Raw genomic sequence first — 24,547 nt, 5'->3', positions numbered from 1 at the left:
CTGTTGGGTAGCACACCCCAACTTTAAATTTTTGGGTTTTTCTTCCAAGTGAAGTGGACATCGTTATACTCAGCGGTCAAGATCCCAAATTTGATCCCCGGTTTCCAAATATGCGCATATGTTATAATAGCAATAATATTAATAATATAAAAAGCCCATCACCTGAAGTTGAATCTGAGACTCATTACAAGTTGTTATTTTGTTTGAATTGAAAAGGGATTCGAATTGTGCGTCTGCAAATCCATTCCGGCTGCGTTCTGATTCCTGCCCTGTTTCTGAAGGTTCGTTAGTTCCTCATGCGGCTCCATGTTTGGGTTCAGAACTATGGGCCCTGGTTTTCTAGCCTTTGAGGCCAGCCTGTGACTTGCTAAGTTTGCTAAGAGATTATGTAGGTTGGGCAATCCAAAATTGGGCCGGGCCTTTCGGATATGATAGTTTGTATTAAGGCCATTTCAAAATAGTGCCATCCTTTTGGGCATATGAAAAGCCCAAAAAAATTACAACCCAAAACCAATCAATAACCAAATCGCAAATTAAATAATTAAAGCCCAATGTTCAATTCAATTATCCACATGAAATACTCTGAATTAACTAAAAACCAATCTTAAAATCATATGCCAAGCCCAAAACCCATGTCCAAATTTGTCCAAATAAATCTTAAAGCCCTAAGACCCAAATCAAATAAACTTATATAAAAATAAATCCAATATCCACAAATAAAGCCCCAAGACCCAAATCAAATAAACAAGTTCAAGCCCCTTAAATTAAAATCCACTAGTTGAACTAGGTCAGTCCTTCAAATCTAAACGGACCATGATTAATTGAAATAGAAACAAACCTACCAAGATAAAACAACTCCATTTTATAAAATGACAGACTCGGACCCAAACCCAAACAATATGCAAATTCAAAACTAGACCTAGACCCATAGTCCATAATTAAATTCAAACCAATTTACTCCTGTAGCCCAAAATAATGAAATTTAAGGTAAAAAGGTCAAACCCAATTTAAAATCCTCCAAAGAATGATAAGATTTCACTGTATATATATAAGTCTAAATCTCTACTTTCAAAAGAATGATAAGAATTTGTCGTTTGCTTCATTTAAAAGCAATTCCAATATTCATTGTCTATTTCACCATTTTTCATATGAAAAGCAAGTTTTTTATTTATTTAATTTTTTAATTAAGAAAGGAGACAAAATTGAAATACAAGAACTATTGAAGGCATCATCCATGAGGAATAAACTAAACAAATCACATACCAATTACTTATCCATGTTTTAGATTTTATACACACGCTTGGGATCACATTGAAAAGGAGAGGAAAAGAAGGATTGGATGGTCAGAGATAAATAGATTCTCACTTGGATAAAGATTTCCCACCTTTTTCCTCACTTTGGCGATGTATTTGTGATGGTCGCCTCTTTTGGTTCTTCATCTTCTCTTTTTAAACTTTCCAAACCACTCTCTTCTCTCCAATTTCAGCCCCCAATTTGAACTGTGCCCCTCTTCTTCGTATACTCTTTTTTTTTTTTCTCCATCCAAAACCCTAATCACCCTTTTCTTTCATACTCTTTTATTCTTTTCCTTTTTGGTTGTCAATCTCCCCTCAGAATCTTATTCTCTTCCTTTTTCCCTCTCAATTCTTTTGAGACTTTTCCCAATCCAAGCCCCCAATCTCCTCATCTTTTTCCCTTTTATAATCCAACCTCTTATTCCCCCACTCTCCCCATCTCTCTTTTTTTATTTTTTTTCAATGTGAGCCCAAAACATGCCAAGTTAATAATATTAAATATATATTACTTGTTTTTTATTATTTTATTTTTATTAAATATTAAGTATTAATAGCGTGAATTGGGTTGAGATTTTGTTTTAATTGTTTCAAAAAATAATTTTTAATATTTAGTAAAAAAAAATCAAATGTTTTGATTCTTTTAGATTAATAAAAAATTAAAAAACATATAATAAATAAATAAAAAATGAAAAGTATACCATCTAAAATCTGAAACGTATACCAATAACCTCCCATTGCATTGGATAAGAAGACAAATTTAGAGGTGTACCAATGAATATCCAATTTCTTGGTATAAAAAAATTATGTAAAAAAAACAAAAAAAGGGTGGGGGCTTTCACATGAATCAGATTTTCAAAAAGAAAAAAAAAAACAAAATATTTACATGATTGTATTTTAGGTTCAAAAATAGAAATGATGATTGCATGCGTACTATAATTGCTTTCAAGAAATGGAAATGAGGAAAGGGATTGATTGTGTTTTCTTTTATTCCTTAGACAGGGAATCAAGAAAAAATTGGTGGGGTGAGCATAAATCAACTAATTTTCAATTATTTTTTATATTTATAATTATTAGGAGTTCATGCGGTATTTTTCAATAGAGCAAGTGATAACTTCTTATAATATAAATAAAAATGATTCTTTTTCAATTATACGTGATTGTGTTTTTAAAACATGACATTCAGTTAATGTTTTTGAGAATATGACAGTTGGCTCGTTTTAGTTTTTCTTAAAAATAATATTTGGTTTAAGTTATTGTGAGGACGACTTGGTCCGTGTTCATAAATATACGGTTGGTAGAGAGTAGATACCGTTTTATGTTAATGGCCACATCAATGAGTGTCCTTTTTTATCTTTCAAGTTTGTGAATATAAATTGAAGGAGAGATAAGACAATAAACTTTTTTAAATCATACGCATTACAAGTTGTGAAAGAAAAAGATCAGGAGAACAACTGAAAGCTTTCTTCGGTTTTTGCATGTGCTTTTCGTCTTCACGCTGACCCACCCAATTAAAAGAGAATAGAATCAACAGATTCTCATCTTCTCTGTGATTTATATGTGACAAGGAATTTATAATTTTTTAATATTTAATTATCTTATGAAAAATTTTAACTTTTTATACCATTTTAAATTATTTAATTTTTATAACTATTATGTTAACACGAGTGAAATAAAATTAAAATAACAAATAAAACTTATTTATTATTTTTATATTTATTTTATTTAATGTTTATTTCTTACAAATTTTTTCATAAATTTACTTAGAATCAAACATAACCTAATATTTATTAAACTACAAAATTCTCGATGATAGAAAAGATCGACAAAATTTTTGATAGCTCCATTCAAATCGGCAAGATTTAACAGAAAAAAAAATGGGGGAAGTAAACTATAGGAAAATGATGTTGTAACTGAGTTTATTATTATCATTATAATAATGAATTTCATCTTGAAATGTGAAAAATAGCTGGGTATGGGAAACAGGAGGATGATGCTTGATGGGCGTGGGCCGTGGATAACAATTAACAACCAACAAGATAAAGAGACGTTGGGACAGGAGGCTGAGAACCAAGGAAAGCTGCGCGTCAATACAACGTGAGGATGATGATGATGAGCGATGAGAGGGATGACACCCAGGCCACGCTCCACCTTCATTCACGGGTCGCGTTCCATGAGTCATGACCTGCCTCCAAAGTCCTGTATTCCGCAGGGCCCACCAGATCATTTCTACTTCCCTCATTTACTACTTACTGTGTAGATAAAAACTCCGGGATTTTGGTTCAATGGGCACTGGGCAGAAATATCAAATATGTCTCATTCGCCATACGGCCTTCAGCGCCCGACTTCTCCCCTGCTTCAACGGCTACAACCTTATTTTCTTTTTAATCGAGGTCACTTCTACGCTTTTCGACCTCAACGACAATATGACATAAGAGTCTGATATTTAATTATTTATCATTGAGTCCAAAGAAAAACACCCAACCGCTCTATTTACTGTTCGCTATTTCAAGTTCAAAGTGCATTGAAGTGAGAACGAAGTATAGAACAAAATTTAGCCAGACAGACCAAAGATGGGACTTGGGAGATTGCAATTTCAATTTTAATTGCAGAATAGTGTAGCTTTAATCGGTAAAATCGCAATATTCTGTGACTTGAGTACTTCTTACTTCTTGTATTGGAATTGTTTTTAAAATAAAAAAAATAAAAAAAATCAGGTATCTTGGGAAAGTCTAGGGTAAAAGTCCAGGACAAGAACAGAGAATAATGATAAAAATAAATCAAATGTTAAAAATGAAAACGCAAAAAGTTAAAACGCGTGGGGACATTTTAACACAATGATAAAATTTTACCTAAAAGCTCAGTGGCAATTTTGTTAATTCTATGCAATGTAATGGCAATGGTGTCTCAGACGTAGTCCAACTCGATTCCCATCACCCACCGTTGTCGCCATCCCTCGTCGCTTTATAAACAACCCAAGAATACAAACCAACACATGAGACAGCTAATTTCATTGAGAAATCCATGGCCTCTTCTTCTTCTTCTATCATCCTCATCCTCTGTGGTTTTACTCTGTTCTCTCTGCTCCTCTTGGCAAATTCATCTCCAGATAAGAACCCCGCCACCATTACTCTCCCTTTAACACCACTGTTCACCAAGAACCCATCTTCAGATCCATGGCAGCTTCTCTCACACCTCACCTCTGCATCTTTGACAAGAGCCCACCACCTGAAACACCGCAAAAACACCTCCTCAGTCAATACCCCTCTCTTTGCTCACAGCTATGGGGGTTACTCTGTGTCTCTCAGCTTTGGCACTCCCTCACAAACACTATCTTTCGTCATGGACACCGGTAGTAGTCTGGTGTGGTTCCCATGTACTAGCCGCTATGTCTGCACAAGATGTTCTTTCCCTAACATAGACCCCGCGAAGATCCCAACCTTCATTCCTAAACTTTCGTCTTCTGCAAAGATTGTGGGGTGCTTAAACCCCAAATGTGGGTTTGTTATGGACTCAGAGGTTCGAACTCGCTGCCCGGGCTGCGACCAGAATTCCGCTAATTGTACCAAGGCTTGCCCCACTTATGCTATTCAGTATGGCTTAGGAACAACAGTGGGGCTTTTACTATTAGAATCCCTTGTTTTTGCCGAGAGAACTGAGCCTGATTTTGTTGTTGGATGTTCGATTCTCTCTTCTCGTCAACCTTCAGGAATCGCCGGATTCGGTCGCGGCCCATCTTCGTTGCCGAAGCAAATGGGCCTCAAGAAGTTCTCTTACTGTCTTCTCTCTCACCGGTTCGACGACTCCCCAAAAAGTAGTAAAATGACTTTGTACGTTGGCCCAGATTCGAAGGACGACAAGACCGGCGGCCTTAGCTACACTCCCTTCCGCAAGAACCCGGTTTCCTCAAATTCTGCATTCAAAGAGTACTACTACGTAACTCTAAGACATATCATTGTCGGAGACAAGCGCGTGAAGGTTCCGTACAGCTTTATGGTGGCGGGATCTGACGGCAACGGCGGGACCATAGTGGACTCCGGCTCGACTTTTACGTTCATGGAAAAGCCAGTTTTTGAGGCGGTGGCAACCGAGTTTGACAGGCAAATGGCCAACTACACACGTGCTGCTGACGTGGAAGCTCTTTCCGGTTTGAAACCTTGTTTCAATTTATCGGGAGTTGGCTCGGTTGCACTCCCAAGTTTGGTTTTCCAATTCAAAGGTGGTGCAAAAATGGAGTTACCGGTGGCCAATTATTTCTCGCTCGTTGGCGATTTAAGCGTTTTGTGCTTGACAATTGTGAGTAATGAGGCTGTGGGTTCCACATTAAGCAGCGGCCCATCTATCATCCTCGGTAATTATCAGTCTCAGAATTTTTACACCGAATACGATTTGGAAAATGAGAGATTTGGCTTTCGGAGACAACGTTGTAAGTAAGTACCCCACACTCCAACATACCAATGGCGGTGCAGCTGGACCCAAAAATATCTACTACTTGTTGCATTACAAGTATTGCTTAGGAAATTTCTTATGTCATGAATAATGTTACATTGGAACCATGTACTGTAAAATAATGATCAACTTTTGCTCCATTTTGGGCATAATGCAAATATGTGATGAGTCTTGGATGTATACGGTGGGGTTCACTGTATCGGGTTCTCTCCAGAATTTTTTTATAGAAGGTAGGAGAATTTTTAAATGGAAATCAATTAATTTAGTATGGTAACCTTTTTTTTTTTTGCTAGCGGGTCCAATCAGTTGAGGGGATGATTAATTAAAAGAAGGGGTTTGACTTACGGTAAGTTCGAACAGTAAAATAAAAGAAATAGATTTTGGAAAATGAGAGGGGGATGTGTCAGTGAACAGTGACGAGGGACGGGAGTCATGTGAGAGAACATTAGAATGAAACAAAAGACGCTGACGTTTGCACATGGTCTGATTTTATAAGGAATCCATCTACTCATCGCCCATTACACTAAAAGTGTGGAGCTGGCTAAGTGGTGTTTTGAACTTTTTTTTTTTTTTTTTTTTCCCTCTCGTCTTTATAACTTTCCTTAGTGCTCGCCCCATTCGTCCAGTACTCCATCAGGGTGTCTGGAGGCATGACATGCTGGGCATTTTATACGGCCTAAATTTATTCGTAAAATTAAACTGCCCCACTCCACATGATGAATTAATGTAGGGTGCATCGTCGAAGTATCGCATTAAGATTTTATCATGGACTAGTCAATTTTTTTTTAAAATTATCTGGAATTAATACATTAAATAGAAGTGCTTTTTGGAACGACTTTTTCATTGAAAATCAATTTACTTGAGGTAAGTCCATTAAGCGCCTTGAATAATTATGAGTGGACTTTAGCAACAAAGCCATTCCTCCTCATGATTAGCTCAACCTACTACCTCATCGCTTACTAATAACTAATTTTAAGAGCCTCCTAAGTGGCTCTGGGTCTAATATTACCATCAACATCATCATCTCAAATGATAGAATCATGAAACTCCTCATAAGTACTTTTTCTTTTTTAAGTGAACTTTTGTTTTCAAAATTGGCTCAATTACCGGATGATTCAAGGTGCTATTACTTTATATCTGCTTTTTCTACTTTTGTTGCTTCAATCAGCTCTCTTTCACCTGCCTTTCCGGGTCTCTCTTTTATATCTTGTTACTTGAATAAAACAAAATGATTCTGGAGCTTTTAGGCTTTCAGTGCGATTTGGGCTGGATTGATCATGGGCTGATAACAAGTCAGCCGTCAATTTTAAAGCATAATACCTTGGACGAGGACAAGGGCAAGGGCAAGGAATTTGGAAAAAAATATAGGGCGGTGGACGGTGGGCGGTGGCTGGTTTGCATTACTTTATATTTGTGGCAAGTATGATGCAACTAATATTATCCAAGAAAGAGATCAATTTCTCTTTTCCTATGTTTCATATTCTTTCTCAGAAATTAAAATTACACAAATAACTTTCTTTATTTTAAACATAAATTAAAGGGGATAAAATGGTAATTTTGAACAATGTGGTTTTACAAATAATCTCATATACTTGTTCATCTTTCTTAACAAATAATCGTCTCATTTTTTCTAATGGTTAGTAAAAAAGGCATGGCCTGACGTTGCTCACTAGGGGTTAAAGTGGCATTTGTCTTTTTTCAAGTATGGTGAATATATACTTGCTGTCGGACTACCTTTTTTACCCAAAGATTTCCGGGCTTGGAAGGGCCCTAGTGTCACCTAACGTTGAAATTTAGATCCTACGGACCACTCCCAGCCCAAGGCAGAAGCCCATATGCAAAGTTGCAATTAATGTCCAAGTTTGTTGCAGCAAAGTTTGCAATAACTCCTTTGGCACAAAAGCCAACACTATACACCTACATTCAGACTATGTTTGATATCGGGAATGAGGGGTAGGAATTGCTTTATTTATTTATTTATTCTCATCTTTGATAACCAAGATGAAAATAGAATAAAAAAATAATTTGAATGAAAATAAAATAAAATCTTACTTATGGAAAAGCAATGTATATAGAGTACAACCTCCAATTAGAACAAAAACATAGTTATCACATGAAACAAGTTGATAGGAATTTTAGAGGTTTTTTTTTTTTTTTTTTTTCTCTTCTAATAACCGTGGATGTCCGAACCAACTTACACACATCTCAACTAATCCCACGGGGCCCTCGAACTGATGATCATTGAGAAGCAAACCCAAGATAGGACCAACTAAACTACCCCTCAGGATTGGAATTTTAGAGTTTTTTTTTTAATTTTTTTTTTATACGAGTAATGCTATTTGGTATAACTCAAGATATTGGGTTATTGTAATGACCTTTTTTTCTTATGTAAACATTGTTTGCTTTGGATCAAATATTAATTGATTTTCAAATGTGTTTCTAGGATTAAAAAGAATCTACTACATATATAATATTATGAATTTTTTGTAAAATATCATAATTGCATTTATGGTTTAAATGACACAATTGGCTAAACCTATACCAAATGGAAGTATTTTGGGTTCGGGGAAGTCTAGAGTTGGCCTTCTAAGGATAATCAAGTCTGATGTGTACTTTAATTAGTGATAAAATAAATTTATGTACTAAGATCATCACAGCTAAGGAGACTTATTTGAAGCCAAACGGCTACTAAAATTAAGATTTGATGATGTAATAAATTACTAATTAATATTCTTGGAAAAAAAAACACTCACTTGTAGATATTTCATTTTATAATCATAGATAAGTTTATAAAATCTGTAGAATATGTTTACTTCATAGTTTAAAATGTAAGACAATACTAGTAAGAAGCAGGTTGTGATGGGAAATAGGCTCATTATTTTTACCAACTTTAAAAGTAGTTAATTTCTTTATCTACAAAATGAGTACTTGGTGCAAAAAAAAAAAAAAAAGTGGCCTGCTTCTTTATTTTCAACTTCGATCAACTTTCATTAATCAATCCTCAATATGAGGTTACCAAATCAGACTATTCTCTTCCTCTAATTCTCTATAGCCTTATAATAAACTACTTTTGGTGGAGATGAACACATGTTGTCCTATGTTTGCATTGGTGGTGGTGGCCTATATCATATATTGTTAGATTAAATGCCCAAATATTGGAAGACATTTTTAGATTAAATAACAAAAGATTATGTGATTGAAATTATCAATGTTAAATGTAAAGTGTGGTTGCAACTTTTGGAAGTAAATTATGGGAATGCTTAAATAGATACAAATTTATTTGATATTTTAGGTCTGTGCCACAATTATCAAAATATAGATTTTTTTTTAAATGCAACATAAATTAATAAAAATGAGAATTAATGGAGATTTAAGTCTTAAAAAAATATTAATTTAAAGTAATTAAAAAATAAAATAAATGTACAAATTGACATTGAATTTTCCAATATGCATTATTTTCAAATGGATATTTTAAGTCTTAAAAGTATTTTTTGAAAGTAATTTAAAAAATAAAATAAATGTATAAATTGAGATTGAATTTTCCAATATGCATCATTTAATAATTATAATATTATAATTAAGTGCAATAAAGTTATTAAGAGAATCCAACAGTGAAATGATTATTTTTGAATTGCAAAGAATTTATCATGCATTTATAGTGTGAGGTTTAATTTTAAACTTTTAATAAATTTAATAATATCTCACGGCACATTTATACTATTTGTGGAGCAAATAAGAAATCATTTTTTTTCAAATTATTTAACTTTAAAAGGTTTTTAGAAACACTCTAAGTCAAACTTTTGCAACCCACATGAAATACAGTAGAAGAACACTTGACATATTAATAATATGGTGTAGGCACAAAATTTCTCATCATTTTCACTTTTTTATTTTACTTGAGTGACTTTTAGAAGCGCTCTAAGTTAACATTTTGCAATCCACATTAAATATACTAGAAGAAAAGCACACAAAACACATGATTATAGGGTAACATCTCAATTTGTATTACTTTAGAGAGCTTTAGAAGAAACAACCAAGACTCCTACAACACTCCTTGGTGATTTCATACCGGGAATGCATAACACAACACATTATTGGTTATTGTTAACCAATCCACACAAGATGCCCCAAAAATTTTACAAATGATATCCTTGATCATATGGTAATACCCCAACTTGTGTTACTTTACAAAATTTACAAGAAACAACTAAGGCTCTCTTAACAAGACTCTCACAACACTCTTTGGTGAATTCATGTAGAGAATGTTTTACAGAGCACATTATTTATTTAATATTTTAAAAAACAAGCCACTTCAATCGATTAGACTATCAACAAGTTATGTTATTAATTTTGTTGCGTTGTTGAATTATTTTAAATATTGAACTAGAAATGAATTATTTGAATCACCAGTCAGACCCTTGAACCAATGGAGTAGACAATTTTCGTTAAACTAGATGGCTCTCTTGGCTCTCTCTCCTTTCTCTTATGGTCACTCTTCTCCTTGGCCCACTACCTTTTTTTATTTTTACAGGGTTGTCAAACGTGACTATCTACCATTTCTATAGCTATTTTTTATTTTAATATTATATAAATTAAATATTTATAATATAATGAACCATGAGCAAGTAGTTTTTCCAATTTGATGATGAGTCTGATTTAGAAAATATTAAGTATTTATAGGCATTCAAACCTTACCCACTTGATAGAAATCAGTCAACCAACTCCCTCTTATATAGGAAGTAGACTCCTTCAAATTTGAAGTCAAATGCTTCAACTATTCCACCCATTTTGTGGACTATTTCAAAGGTTTTAGTCATTTGTCATTTGTCTTGATACATGCATTGCTAGCTTATGATCTTACCATTTATTCATAAGCTCAATAGCTCATTTAGTTGTCATGTTGCTTTCGGACTTATTTGTACGCATTTCATATCATTGTTCCTTTAATCTAACCTTGTGTCTCCATGTGTTATGCCTTATTGTTACCCCTTGCTTGGGTTTTCCTTAATGCAAGTGTTATGTTTGGTTGAGCCCATGAGGTCATCTAACCTACTGATGTGTGTAGGAAGCTTATGTGTGCTAAGCCTTTTCTTAGCCTACATATTTGTGTAATATTCTTGGTGTGAAAGCTCTCTTTTTAGCTTGTGACCCATGTCCATTGCATTATTGTCCTTGCGTGTCAACATTGTTAGATTTTTCAATCCAAGGCATGCAAAGCTTATAACGTGTACAATAGCCACACCCTATGTCATTTACATACACCCACATGTTGCACCACACTCATGACATTACACTCATGCACGTGGGCATGCTAATAAGACTCACCATCACACATTTCTCATGCCCGAGACCCTCATATTATGCTCTTGGTGTCGCATAACTTGTGCCCCTATCACTACCTTTCTAAAGAGCATTTTAAGCTATTTTTAATGCGCTAAGTGAAGATGTCATAGGTGCTTCACTAGACATAATGAATTTTTTAAAATTTGAGAAATAGAAACCCTTTCTCAAGTTATCCTTTTTGAAAAAACATATTAGCTCCTAAAAATTTCATACTTTATTTTTTTATGAGTTGAGCCACCCACGTGGTGCCTTACATGTACTTGCATGACTAAACTCATGACATCCTTGAGCCATCATCAAAGCCTTTGCCTAAATTCATCACATCATTCCACTTATATTGACATATTCCTTAATCTCACTTGTCACCTTATCTTGTTCATGGTATTTTATCCGACAAACCATAGGCACTCATCAGCATAAGGTACCCCCACAAGAGGCTTGGTGTGAACAATACAAAGATGCAAACATAATCCAACATTTCTTATTAAAACATTTCATCCTTTTATCTCTTTTAATTAAAATTGAACAAAGTTTTCTTTAGTTGCCATAAAAAAATTTAAAAATACAATTAAAACTAAAAAAAATTAAAAATCATCCATTACAAATTTATCACTTTCTTAATATTTATATTATATTTTATTTTCCTTGTATAACTTTTTTTCTAAATCTAACTCTAAAGGTTAGAGAGGAGCTAACTCAGTACCCTAGAGTTTCATCAAAAAGAGAAACATACCTAGACACAAAAATAGCGGTAAACCACATTATTTGTAGTTGTGGTCCCCACACACACAATACATGACCCACAGATTCAAAACATGACGTTTGAAAGGAGGAAATGAAGAAACAGAACAAAAAGTAAAAAAAAAAAAGAAACAAACCAAAGGAATAAGACATTTCGATGGTGATGACATTCACATGGGTCCATGCCACATATATTTTTGTAAGTAAGCATGTTTGTCTCCACAAGGAAGAGACAATAGAATCTGTGGTCAATCAAATGCATTTCATGGTTTTATCGATAAAAGTATATTTGAGATCACAAGGAAACGGTGGAGTAGGATATTAAACCCTCACATCTAAGTATTGAAAAAACAGAATAAGGGCCAATTTAGAACTATTAAAATAAATAAATAAAAACCAAAAAAGGATTGAAAGCAGAAACCAAAATGAGAATTGAAGACTCCTATGCCTTCCTTAATCCTGTCCTTGAAATTTTAGGGGTGGACTTGGGTGAGCTTCCATTTCAAGCATAAACAATTTAATGCTAAGTAGTGTCACTTCATTTGTTAGGCTTTTGAATAATTATAATAATATCTTAAAAAAGTTTTAAAATAGTTTATAAAAAATATTTTTAAAAATCACATCAAACTCATTTTTTGAGAAGATAAAGTCAATTTTAAAACTTTTAATATAAAAAGTAAATTCTTTCTTTAAAAAGTGGAGTTTAATATAAAACGTGAACTCCTCAATTTAGCATTAAAGTAAAACAGGTAGAGTAAGGTAAAATTAAACGTGACATAATTTAGAATTTATTTTTCGAACAATCTCTTCAACAATCTTTTATTAAAAAAAAAAAAAAAAACCATTTACTGTTTCTCTGCGCTTTGATTTGCCCACGGAATTTAAATTTTGCCGACAACGCATGTCACTGTCTATATATAAACGAGTACTCTCTCTACCACTTTCACTGGTGTGCGCTTCTGAGACACACAGTTATGGCTTCTTCTTCTTCTTCTTTGCTTTTCTCCGTCTTTATTCTCTTCTCTATCCTTTTCTTGGCATCCTGCTCCAAAGATAACATACCTGCCACCATTACCATCCCTCTAACCTCAACATTTACAAGCAAACCCCTTGCCTCTGCATCCTTGTCCAGAGCCCATCACTTGAAACATGGTAAGACCAACCCTCCGGTGAAAACCTCTCTTTTTCCTCATAGTTATGGGGGTCACTCCATCTCTCTCAGCTTCGGCACTCCTCCACAAAAACTCTCCTTCCTGGTGGACACAGGAAGTGATGTAGTATGGGCCCCGTGTACAACTGACTATACATGCACCAACTGTTCTTTTTCAGCTGCCGACCCCAAAAAGGTCCCCATCTTCGATCCCAAACTTTCGTCGTCTTCTAAGATCTTAGACTGCAGAAACCCCAAATGTGTAAGCACTTATTTCCCATATGTTCACCTTGGGTGCCCCCGCTGCAATGGTAATTCCAAACATTGCTCGTACGCTTGTCCATACAGTACTCAGTATGGCACAGGAGCATCATCCGGGTATTTTCTATTAGAAAACCTGAAATTTCCCCGGAAAACAATTCGTAATTTTCTTCTTGGGTGTACAACATCCGCTGCTCGTGAATTATCTTCTGACGCACTTGCGGGGTTCGGTCGCTCAATGTTCTCGTTGCCGATACAGATGGGTGTGAAGAAGTTTGCTTACTGTCTCAATTCTCACGACTATGATGACACCCGGAACAGCGGCAAGTTGATTTTGGACTACCGCGATGGCAAAACCAAAGGACTTAGCTACACTCCCTTTCTCAAGAGCCCTCCTGCCTCGGCGTTTTATTACCACTTGGGTGTCAAAGATATCAAGATCGGCAACAAGCTCCTGAGGATTCCAAGCAAGTATCTGGCTCCAGGATCTGACGGCAGAAGTGGTGTCATAATAGATTCTGGTTACGGTGGCGCCGGATACATGACAGGACCAGTTTTTAAGATAGTGACAAATGAGTTGAAAAAGCAGATGTCCAAGTACAGGAGATCTCTCGAGGCAGAAACCCAGACCGGTCTCACACCTTGTTATAATTTCACAGGCCACAAATCCATAAAAATCCCCCCTTTAATTTACCAATTTAGAGGTGGCGCAAATATGGTGGTGCCAGGAAAGAATTATTTTGGGATAAGTCCTCAGGAAAGCTTGGCTTGTTTCCTCATGGACACTAATGGCACCAACGCTTTGGAAATCACTCCGGATCCATCTATTATTCTGGGGAATTCTCAGCATGTGGATTATTATGTGGAGTATGACCTCAAAAATGATCGTTTTGGCTTCCGACGACAGACTTGCTAGTCTATGACATCCATGCCAATGGGTGTAGTTGTGTGCCGCCCAGAAATAGTACAAAATAATGGCAACCTAGGAGGACCCTGCAGTATGGCTAATAATGCAAGAGAACGATGGCAGTTGGAAGAATACTGCATACTCTTTATTACCTACAAGACTGTACTGTTGGAGCACCGGAAAGGCTTTGTGTTTACATGCTCCGGTGTAAATAAAAGAAGCTTAGTGAATATAAATTGCGGCGCTTTCGATGGTAATTTATTTTTACAATTAAAAATTTTAAAATCATGTCTAATGACATATTGTTCAACAAGCTACTCTGACTAGTCCAATTTTGGAGAAAAAACCTTTTCTTGTTTTAATTAATTAAAACCAATCAAAAAATGATGACACTAAAGTTAAAGTCTGCCATATATATCCCATCCTTATAAATACAAGTTGTATTTGTTTTGAGTGGTTTGAATTTGATAGACTCAATGTTGACTAAAACATATCTTGTTCGAAAAATATATAAAGGTTAATAGAAGCAATTAAAATAAAAAAAAAATTCAAATTTATTATAATAAAATGTCTTGTTTAGTTGCTAGTGAAAGGAAATATTTATTAAATATAACATGAAAAAGGAAGACATTTTTAAAAAATTCAAATAAGATATACGTATCATTCAAATCTTGCAAAAGGAAGGTTTCTAATTTGATTAAAGTATGTAGCCAGCGGGGAAGGAGTTTCAATTTTCAAATAGGATTCAAAAATAAAAAGTATGTAGAGAGCCAGCTGGAGGCGGTTAAAAAGGCTCCAATGTCTATATATATATATGTGTGTGCGCCCTCACCGACTCCAACGGTCAAGAACAGACGATCTGGTTGGAGCCGGAATGGCTTCTTTCAGTTCTGTAAATTCCATCTAATTACGATTACTTCTCCGATTTGAACGGTTTATTACTGTTTTACGCTTTTGCTTGTTTCAGAGGCCCTGCAGGTTTTGGTTTTGCAGCTCGCAGATGAATCTCATATGATCAGACAAGCTCCATGGCTGCACTTATAGAGGCATCGTTGCCATGTCCCATTCTTTCCTCATTTTCTCTTTGTTTATATCTATATACGTCGAATGATTCGTGGATCTAATGTTTTCCCGATTGCAGAAACCCTATTTTGGTACTTGAATGTTGCTCTACTTATCTCGAGGAGGTCGTCGGGTACTTGTTCTCTTTACCTTTGGTGTTTCTTTGGAATCTAAATTACACTCTCTCAAAGAATGTGTTTTATTAATTAGGCTTTTGATTTGAAAATGTTTCAGTCATTTGGGAATACGATGGGGTATTCCAAATAAAAGAGAGACGTCGATCCAACATTCATGGCAAATCTGGCCAAGATCGCCACCGCAGAGATGATCTCGTCCAAGGTGCATCAAAACCCTAAGTTACGTAGCTATTGTTTTGAGAGGTTGAAAATGGCTGATATATTTGAATTTTAGCCCCCTTTATTTGTGTACGTTTTATTTGAAATTAAAATAGAAACTCAATATCTAGGGTTGACTATAAAATTTAGGTTATGTTTGGTTTTGGAAAATAGGAAACAAAAAAATATTAAAAGAAATGGTTTTCTTATATTTGGTTTTTTCGTATAATTTCATATAAAAGAAAATCAAATATAATTAAAATTAATTAGAATTATATAAGAAAATAAGTGAAATAAATTTTAAAAAATATATAAAAATAATTTATTTATTTTATTTAATTTTTTTTTAGTTTTTTTTTTTTATTTTCTTTCACTTTTTCTCTTTATTTTCTTTTCTTCATATTTCCCAAAATTTTTTGAGAATCCAACATAAGTTTTATTAGTACTTGGAATCGTGTAACTTACTGTAAGTCTGCAACAGCTGGGGCAAGCCTTTCAAGTAATGCACTGATCTGTACCATTAATTTTTATTTGATATGGAAAACACTGATAACACTCAATGCAATGACAGCCTTATGTTTTTATCAAGTTGAACAACACCTTCATCATGATTCCTTCTTTACTGCAAATTGATATTTCATGGATCGCTCCTAATCATTATTATATTTTTTTATTTTCATCTTTGATGTAGGAACTCAATGCAGACTAGCAAAGGGCTGCAGCAGGTACTTGTTTGCATTGGCTCTTATTTGCTTGACCTAGTAAGTTTTGTCGATTTGCTTAATCACTTAGAAACTGAAAACTGTTACTTTAGTTGAAATACTTGCTTTCGTCTAAGATAATAGTGAATCATTATTGGAGAACCTGTGGAAGTGACCTCATATTTCATTTTTACTTGCAATTTCTTGGATTAGTTAGAATACAAGGTGTTTTAGTTGTGACGGGTTCTTCTCCTTTCTTGGCATTCTCTCCTCCACACCCTCCTCTGTCTAGGTGATTCTGATCTAAAACTTGAAAAATTTATAAGTGCCGTGTATGGAAGAAAAGGAGTCAAATACTCCAACAAAAAGGGTAAGGAGGTGAGACCAACCCAAAGCATTGACTGGAGCCACACAATTGACCAGGATGCCACTCAACTGACAAAATTTATGGATTTCCTTTCCAGTCCAAATTGGGTGAAGAGATATCCTTTAGAGCTTACTACTCTTCTTGTTTTGTACCAAGATTTCTGTTGTTTTGGATGGGAGATTGAATAAATCTAAGATTGATAAGATCATATGCTAAACAGTTTTTGTGAGAAGACATTGGATTTGAAGGTGATTGACACTTACTTTTTTCCTTGGTAAGGACTCACTGGAGGTCACAATTACCCATCATGACTTGGAGCACAAGTAGTCTTGCTTTATCCTTTTTAACTTGTTTTCTACTTGTATTGTCATATCACTGAGCTAAGTTATTCCCTTGGAAGAACTCTGTTTCCTTCCATTATAACTATTCTTTACATATTATAGAACTTGTTTTTTTAAACAAAGGCTTTCATTTCTTGGGTGATTCATACAAAAGGGACATTATAATATTATATAGTTGAGAATAAGTGGGCTATTGAGTCCAGCTTCTAAATCTATAAGTTCTTGCTTTGAGATGAGCATCATGCCATCCCACAGTTTGGACTTTCCGTGCGATTGCATGGCATGGAGGACTTTCTTTGTGTAATAGAGAATAAACCCTAGAAGAAAGTACATGGAGGAGACCATGGGCTCTTTTAACATTTCATTTTTTATATGTACATTCTTGTTACAATGTATATGATCTTTTTGATGTTGTGTAATATTTGACTTCAAATTACTCTCCCTACCCCTTTTTTTCGACGGATATGCTGTTCAATATTTCTGTTTTCTATTTAGTGATTTTTGCTTCTTTTATTTTTATTTCTTTGGCAGATGATGAAAGAAATATTTCTTTATTTATTAGATCCAAATTAAGCTTTACCTGCCATGGTTCAAATTCTTTCAGATTTTGCTTTTGCTGATGGTTAATCATTAAACTTTTTTTTCTTTATAATATATATTCAGATGACGGTGTTTGGGTCGTATGAAAGTTTTCTCCATAAACTAAAGTGTCTCCTGTTCTCTAAAATCTAATGAAGCCTTGCACTTCACAACTAAAAGGTATACTTTCTCAAGTCCTGCCTATACTTGGAAATGTCAAAGTTGCACATTGGCCAGTCTTTGCTAATGATGTGGTTGATTCTTTTATGTCATTGTTATAGGCATACTATGCTTATAAAAATGTTTTGGCACTTGATTTATTGTAAATCATTCTGTTTTGGTATCTTGAATTAGACAGGACTAGATGGCTAGAGAGTTTAACTTTAGTTCAATAGTTCCATGTTTTCATTCCAAATCCCTACTATTAAATGTTTTGACATAGTCCAGACTTACCTTTACCTTTGGGATGTTCTTCTGACCATGCTGATTGATTTGTTTTGAGTTTTACTGAGGAGGTAGCATCATACGTGTTATCTATATATATATATATATATGAAATATTTCCTACATTTCATTCTGGTTGTCAAGCTGAACAATTTCACCCAACATTCCAAACTGTAGCTATGCCTTTTTTTAGGTTAGCCATGAAATGATTTTTTTCTTAGCTAGAATTTGTTGTTTTGGCATCATCCCATCTTATATTTTTGTTGCAGTTGAAAAGGATTTTATCTACTAAAAGAAGATGATTAGTTGATATACTTTTCACTTTTTGGGTCTAAGTTCAAGGCTTGTTTTAAATAATGTTTCATTCATTAAAAAAAAGAAAAATTAATTTGAGTTTGCAAATCTTTTCTCATGGTGACTTTGTTGTAGAGATGCTTTATATTCACTATTCTTTCTCTTTTTGATTTAGTAAGGAATGAGCTTGAGCTTGTAACTTATGTTAAGCATTTTCCAGTGTTTTAAGTGTAGGTGTTAGCCTTCTTGGCAATATAATATGGATTTTCCATTGACTTCACTTCTTGATGCTGATGTGATGTGAAATCAATTTTATGCTTTTATGTGTTCTCCTATTTTATGTTTGGATTTGTATGATTTTTACATAGTCGTTTTGTCTGAAATTAATTTCTCATTTACATAGGCAATTTTGAATTCTACTTTTGAACTTTTGTTGAGAGTTTAGGAAACTTCGAGGATCTAAAGGTTACTTGAATAAATTTCATTGTTCTTTTATCCTTGTCCTTTCCCTTTCAGAAAACCTGTTGTTCTAATGTTGCACTAAAGACATACTATTCTATTGGTTATTATCTTAATTTGTATTATTGTTATGTTAAACGTAAATTTTTGTTGTTTGCTTGCTTTTTAAAATAAGATTCATATTGTATCCATATTATTGGAACAAAACCAGAAAAGTCGAGTTAGGATTTCATGCTTTTCTCTATCTACATGCTTAGGTGATATATCATCCACGTTACACGAAATATTGTATTATTTATTTTGTTTTTTTATTTTTCCAAAATTCTTCTATAGTTAAATAACATAAGAATTTTTTTTTTGAAAAATTGGGTTTTCTTTATGGTTAAACATTCTAAACATTCAATTTTCACGCTGAGATTTTTACATTTTTTTTAATTACATTATATTTTGTTTTTTGAAATAATTTGTTCGTAATAGGCAAGGGTCTCTTTTGTTGAAGCATTGGGTCAAGTGGTTGATCTTATAACCTGGGCACAACTATGGGCAACTTTACCAAGACTTAATCCCACTAATATTGGAACTGTAAGATGTATTGTGAATTATCGTGTTTGAAATTGGGTAATGGGAATTCTTATATCGTGCCTCAATTTTCCTTTTTTCAGAATAACACACATTCGAGTTCCCATATATACACATATGTATTATACACATATTATAGGTTCATTGATCACCCTCAAAACAAGGTATTGACAAATTCCATTTCTAACCTTTACTAGATGTCTTTAATGTAACATAAAAGGACATGGAGTATACTAAAGACACCAAGCACAAAGAGCAACCAAAAAAGGAAAATCGGTAGCTAAAAAATAAACACATGATAAATAAAATATATAAATATATAAAAAAAGAAAATACAAAAAAGGTTGCAACTAAGGCTTGCCAAAGACCATAGGGAGTATACTAGGGGCACCAAGCACAAAGAGCAGCCAAAAAAAGACAACACATTCCTACACCTACTTTGATCCTAACCAATCAATAAAAACCATCATATAGTTAGAAAAACCTGTTATACAATGACTCAACACATTCTAAAAAATTACACAAAAAAGAATTTGAGTGCGATTGTTTTGATTCTTCCTTATTTACAAAAACTTTCTAACTTCTTTTTAGCCAAAAGATCTAAAAAAAGACAAATGAGCATGTAGAACCTATTTTAACCTAGCAACATCAATCTAGTTGAAGAGTGGATCACCTAATGTATCTCAAACATAGAATAAACCAACTGCCTTAGAATTCCTATTGAAACATAATGAAGAAGCATGTGATCAATGAATTCTTTTTCTCTTTTACACATATAACATTTATACCTCTCTACTTTTCAATTTGTCTAATGTCAATATTCTTCCCCATGTTATTTCTCATGTAAAAAAACTCATTATCGTTGGGATCTAAGAGTTCCAAATAACTTTAGTTGGAAAATGTTGTGAACCTTCTAGTGCTAAAAAAGAGTTGAAAGCTTTAATTGAGAAGTTACCACTCCTCAAGTTCGACCATACCATCCTATCTTCTATAGCCTGTCTTATTACTTTTTTTTTTTTTTTTTTTGAAGTTTTCATAGAAAAACTTCCACCATTTATAACTCCCAATCATAGAATTGTCTTGAGAGGTAAGGATTTCAATGTGCTCCATCCCTATCTTGCTCCCACATATTTGTTATCCACACATCTTTTAACTAATTATGCTAAATAAAGAAGGAAAAGAGTCTTTCGACGAAGCATCACCACACCACTTATCCAACCAAAACTTTACTCTCCTCCCATTTTCTATAATAAAGTGAACTTGGCTTTTAAAATCCTCCCATATTTTCATAATTGCCCTCCATAATCTAGTTCCATGAATTTCCCTTAGCTAGTATTTCTTGCTATTGAGTTCATTATGTTCTCTTACTTTGAGATTTTTTGGATATCCTTTTGTTGGTTTCTTTTATCCTATATTTCGTATTTCCTTAGCAATATTTGATTTCTATTACCTTTAGTAACTTGGTCCAAAGAATGTTATTTTTATGATTGCGTTTAACTCTCTATTCTTATGTTTGATTGATGTTGGTTTTTCTGTAATAATTTTATTTTTACATGTGTTTATGTGTTTCTCTAGCATGTATATAATGAGGTTTAACGTTGCTTTTTGATTGACGGCTTGGTATACCCTTAAGATCTATTTATGTTCCTTTTGAACGTGTATTAATTTTTTGCTTGTACTATTAAAAAATAAGTTATTGTAAACTTTCCTCAACTTCCCTCAACTTTACACCCTCATTATTCAACATGTAACCAAGAAAACAAAATTATCAAATTGACATATATGCTTTTTTTTTTAATCATTTTTTTTCTCTAGAATTTGCGATGTCTTCAAAATATTTTAATCTTCTTTGTTATTTCCTTTTCTTAAAAGAAATGACAATTCATATCATTGCATTGATTATTTCTTAATTATATTTTTTCTCGATCTTTTTGAATCTTTTAATCTCACTTTTAATTGACTCATTATTTCTTAATTGTCTAATGTTTTCTAAATATTATTGCTTCTAATTTTTTTTTACATTTGTCTTCAACATTCTTTCCCAAGATCTTAAAGTTTCAATTTCTCAAACTTATTTTTTGTACTTTTCTTTTTGAACATTCTCTTTCAATCTCATAAATTGTCGACCTCTCAACTCATTCTTAATCACATTAAGCCATACTTGATTTCTCATCATTCTCTTTCAATCTTTCAAAATCATCCATAATATGAAAGATTCTTTATTGTTTCTTTTATTTAATTGTTAGAAATCATTCTTTTGCTTGACTTTAATTATATACCTATAATTATAGAGTTTATTTAGCTATATGTTTTCATTTCTTTTTATTTTTTGATTATATTACAAGTTTGAAAATTTTACATATATATTTCCTTTTTTTTTTTTTTTTGCAATATTTATAGGCAATTTGACTTATACCATTTCTTAACTTAATTCTTGAAAATCAAACTTAAAGTATAAGAAATTAATGGTTTAGGTGTTTTAAATCTTTTGACTTACTTAGAGATGTCGTTGGGTGCTCTATTTAAGTTCATGTTAGCTTAAGATAGAGTAGAAGGGAGGTTTTGCAAGAGGTTGACCATGTAGAAGAGATAATACATTTATAAAAGAGAGAAAATCTCGTTGATTCAAAACACTTTGTCTAGCTTGCCCATTTATTTTTTGTCTTTACTCTGCATGCCAAGAATGGTTAGATTGAGGTTAGAGCAAATTTAAAGGGACTTTCTATGGAAAAGTGAGACTTTTAGGCAAAAACCTCATTTAGGAAGGTGGAAATATAGTTTTAAAGACATAAGACACAAAAGTATATTAGTTTAATTTTGAAAATATTAAGTATTTATAGGCATCCAAACCCTACCCACGTGATAGAGATCGGTTAACCAACTCCGTCTTATATAGGAAGTAGACTCCTTCAAATTTGAAGTCAAATGGTTTAACTATTGCCATCTCTCCTATGGACTCTTTCAAAGGTTTTAGTCATTTGTCATTTGTTTTGCTACATGCATTGTTGACTTTTGATCTTGCCACCTGCCTGTAAGCTCAACGACCCACTTAGTTGTCATGTCGCCTTTACACTTACTTATATCCCCTTCATATCATTGTTTCTTCAACCCAACCTTGTGTCTCCATGTGTTATGCCTTATTGTTAGCCCTCGCTTGGCCTTTTCTTAAAGCAAGTGTTATATTTGGTCGTGCCTATGAGGGTCATCCAACCTATTGTTGTGTGTAAGTAGCCCATATGTGCCAAGCCCTCTCTTAGCCTACATACTTTTGTAATATTTTCTTGGTGCACTAGCTCTTTTTTTATCCCATGCCCATTACATCATTGTCCTGTACATGTCAAGTTTGTTAGATTCTTCAATCCAAGGCATGCATAGCTTATAACGTGTACAATAGCCAAATCATGTGTCATTATGCCCACATGTTGCACCATACTTATGACATTACACTTATGTGTGTGAGCTAACAAGAAAAACCATCACACCTTTTTGGTGCTTGAGACTCATATTGTGCTTTTGATGTTGTATAACTTGTGCCTTCATCACTACCTTTGAGCTAGACATCCCTTCCTAAAGAGCATTTAAGTTATTTCAATGTGTGAGGAGAAGATATCATAGGTGTTTCTCAAGTTATTTCATAATGAATTTTTTAAAATTACAGAAATAAAAACCTTTTCTCAAGTTATTTTCTTTGAAGTAAAATATCAACTTCCAAAAATCCCATACTTGATTTTTTTTTATGAGTTAAGCCACCCACGTGGTGCCTTACATGTCTATGCTTGCATGACTAAACTCATGACATCACATACTACCACCCTTAAGCCATTATCTAGCATTTACCTAAACTCATGACATCATTCCATTTGCATCAACATATTCCTTACTCTCGCTTGTCACCTTGTTTTGTTCATGGCATGTTATCCCACATGCCATAGGCACTCATGAGTGTAAGGTATCACCACAAGAGGCTTGGTGTCAACCATACGAAGATGTTGATACAATCCAATATTTCTTATTAAAACACTTCATCATTTTTATTTCTTTTAATTAAAATTGAACAAAATTTTCTTCAGTTTCCATAAAAAAATAATTTAAAATAAAAAATAAAAATTATCCATTACAAATTTACTTCTTAATATTTATATTTTATTTTATTTTCCTGGTATATCTTTATTTCTAAATCTAACTCTTAAGGTTAGAGAGGAGCTGACTCAGCGACCGAGAGTCTCCTCACAGAGAGAAAATACACCTAGCCACAAAAGTAGCAATAAACTACATGATTTAGAGTTGTGGTCTCTACACACACAAGACATGACCCACAAATACAAAACATGACGTTTAAAAGGAAGAAAAAAAGAAACGGAACAAAAGGAAAAAGAAAGAAAGAAACAAACCAAGGAAAAAGACATTTCGATGGTGATGACATTCACATGGATTTGTGCCATGTATGCTTTTGCAAGCAAGCATGGTTGTCTCCACAAGGAAGAGATAATGGAATCTTTGGTCAATCAAATACATTCTGTCGTTTTGCCGATAAAAGGATATTTGAGCTCACAAGGGAATGGTGGAGTAGGGTATTAAACCTTCGCATCTAAGTATTGGAAAAATAGAATAGGGACCAATTCGAAACTAATTAAAGAAAGCCAAAAAGGTATTGAAAGCAAAAACCAAAATGATAATTGAAGACTTATACGCCCTCCTTAATCTTGTCCATGAAATTTTAGGGGTGGGCTTGGGTCAGCTTCCATTTTCTTCTCCGTAAGCATTTTTGAAAAAGTGTAAACCGCTTAATGTTCTTGTTTCTTTCTAATGAAAAAATTACGCATGCATTCTTCCAATACTTAATAGTGTCACTTCATTGTTGTATTGTTCATTTGTTGAGCTTTTTGAATAATTATAATAATATTTTAACAAAAAATGTAAAAATGTTTTATTAAAAGTAATTTTAAAAATCACGTTAAACTCATTTTTTGGAAAGATAAGGTTGATTGAAAAACTTTCAATATAAAAAATAAAATCTTTCTTTAAAAAGAAGAGTTTAATATAAAAAGTGAATTCCATAAAATTATCACACAAGTAAAATATGTAATATAAAGTAAAATTATTAAACATGACATAATTTTACATTTATTTTTCAAACAATCTCTTCAACAATCTTTTATTAAAAAAATAATAATAATAATAATAAAAAAACCAAACCAAACCATTTACTGTTTCTCTGCACTTTGAATTGCCCACGGATTATA

At 33.5% G+C, this 24,547-nt stretch overlaps 2 protein-coding genes across 2 annotated transcripts; both read left to right on the top strand.

Annotated features, from left to right (window-relative positions):
- The first annotated feature begins 4,273 nt into the window (after window positions 1-4,273).
- On the top strand, window positions 4,274-5,921 carry LOC100264942 (probable aspartyl protease At4g16563). Its single transcript, XM_002280830.4, has one exon. It carries the CDS (start codon window positions 4,317-4,319, stop codon window positions 5,724-5,726), a length of 1,410 nt encoding a protein of 469 aa, XP_002280866.1. The 5' UTR covers window positions 4,274-4,316; the 3' UTR covers window positions 5,727-5,921.
- Window positions 5,922-12,774: 6,853 nt separating this feature from the next.
- On the top strand, window positions 12,775-14,400 carry LOC100264893 (aspartic proteinase nepenthesin-1-like). The gene has a single exon (XM_002275355.5). It carries the CDS (start codon window positions 12,800-12,802, stop codon window positions 14,150-14,152), a length of 1,353 nt encoding a protein of 450 aa, XP_002275391.1. The 5' UTR covers window positions 12,775-12,799; the 3' UTR covers window positions 14,153-14,400.
- The last annotated feature ends 10,147 nt before the right edge of the window (window positions 14,401-24,547 follow it).

The sequence above is a fragment of the Vitis vinifera genome, chromosome 8 (assembly GCF_030704535.1).
Source record: "Vitis vinifera cultivar Pinot Noir 40024 chromosome 8, ASM3070453v1".
Classification (NCBI taxonomy): Eukaryota; Viridiplantae; Streptophyta; class Magnoliopsida; order Vitales; family Vitaceae; genus Vitis; species Vitis vinifera.
Note: the sequence above shows the minus strand (reverse complement) of the source record. Positions and strands in the feature narration are given on the sequence as shown.

What these genes read in the sequence shown, in the direction of transcription:
- LOC100264893 (XM_002275355.5), top strand. Translation starts at nt 12,800, where the DNA reads ATGGCTTCTTCTTCTTCTTCTTTGCTTTTCTCCGTCTTTATTCTCTTC.
- LOC100264942 (XM_002280830.4), top strand. Translation starts at nt 4,317, where the DNA reads ATGGCCTCTTCTTCTTCTTCTATCATCCTCATCCTCTGTGGTTTTACT.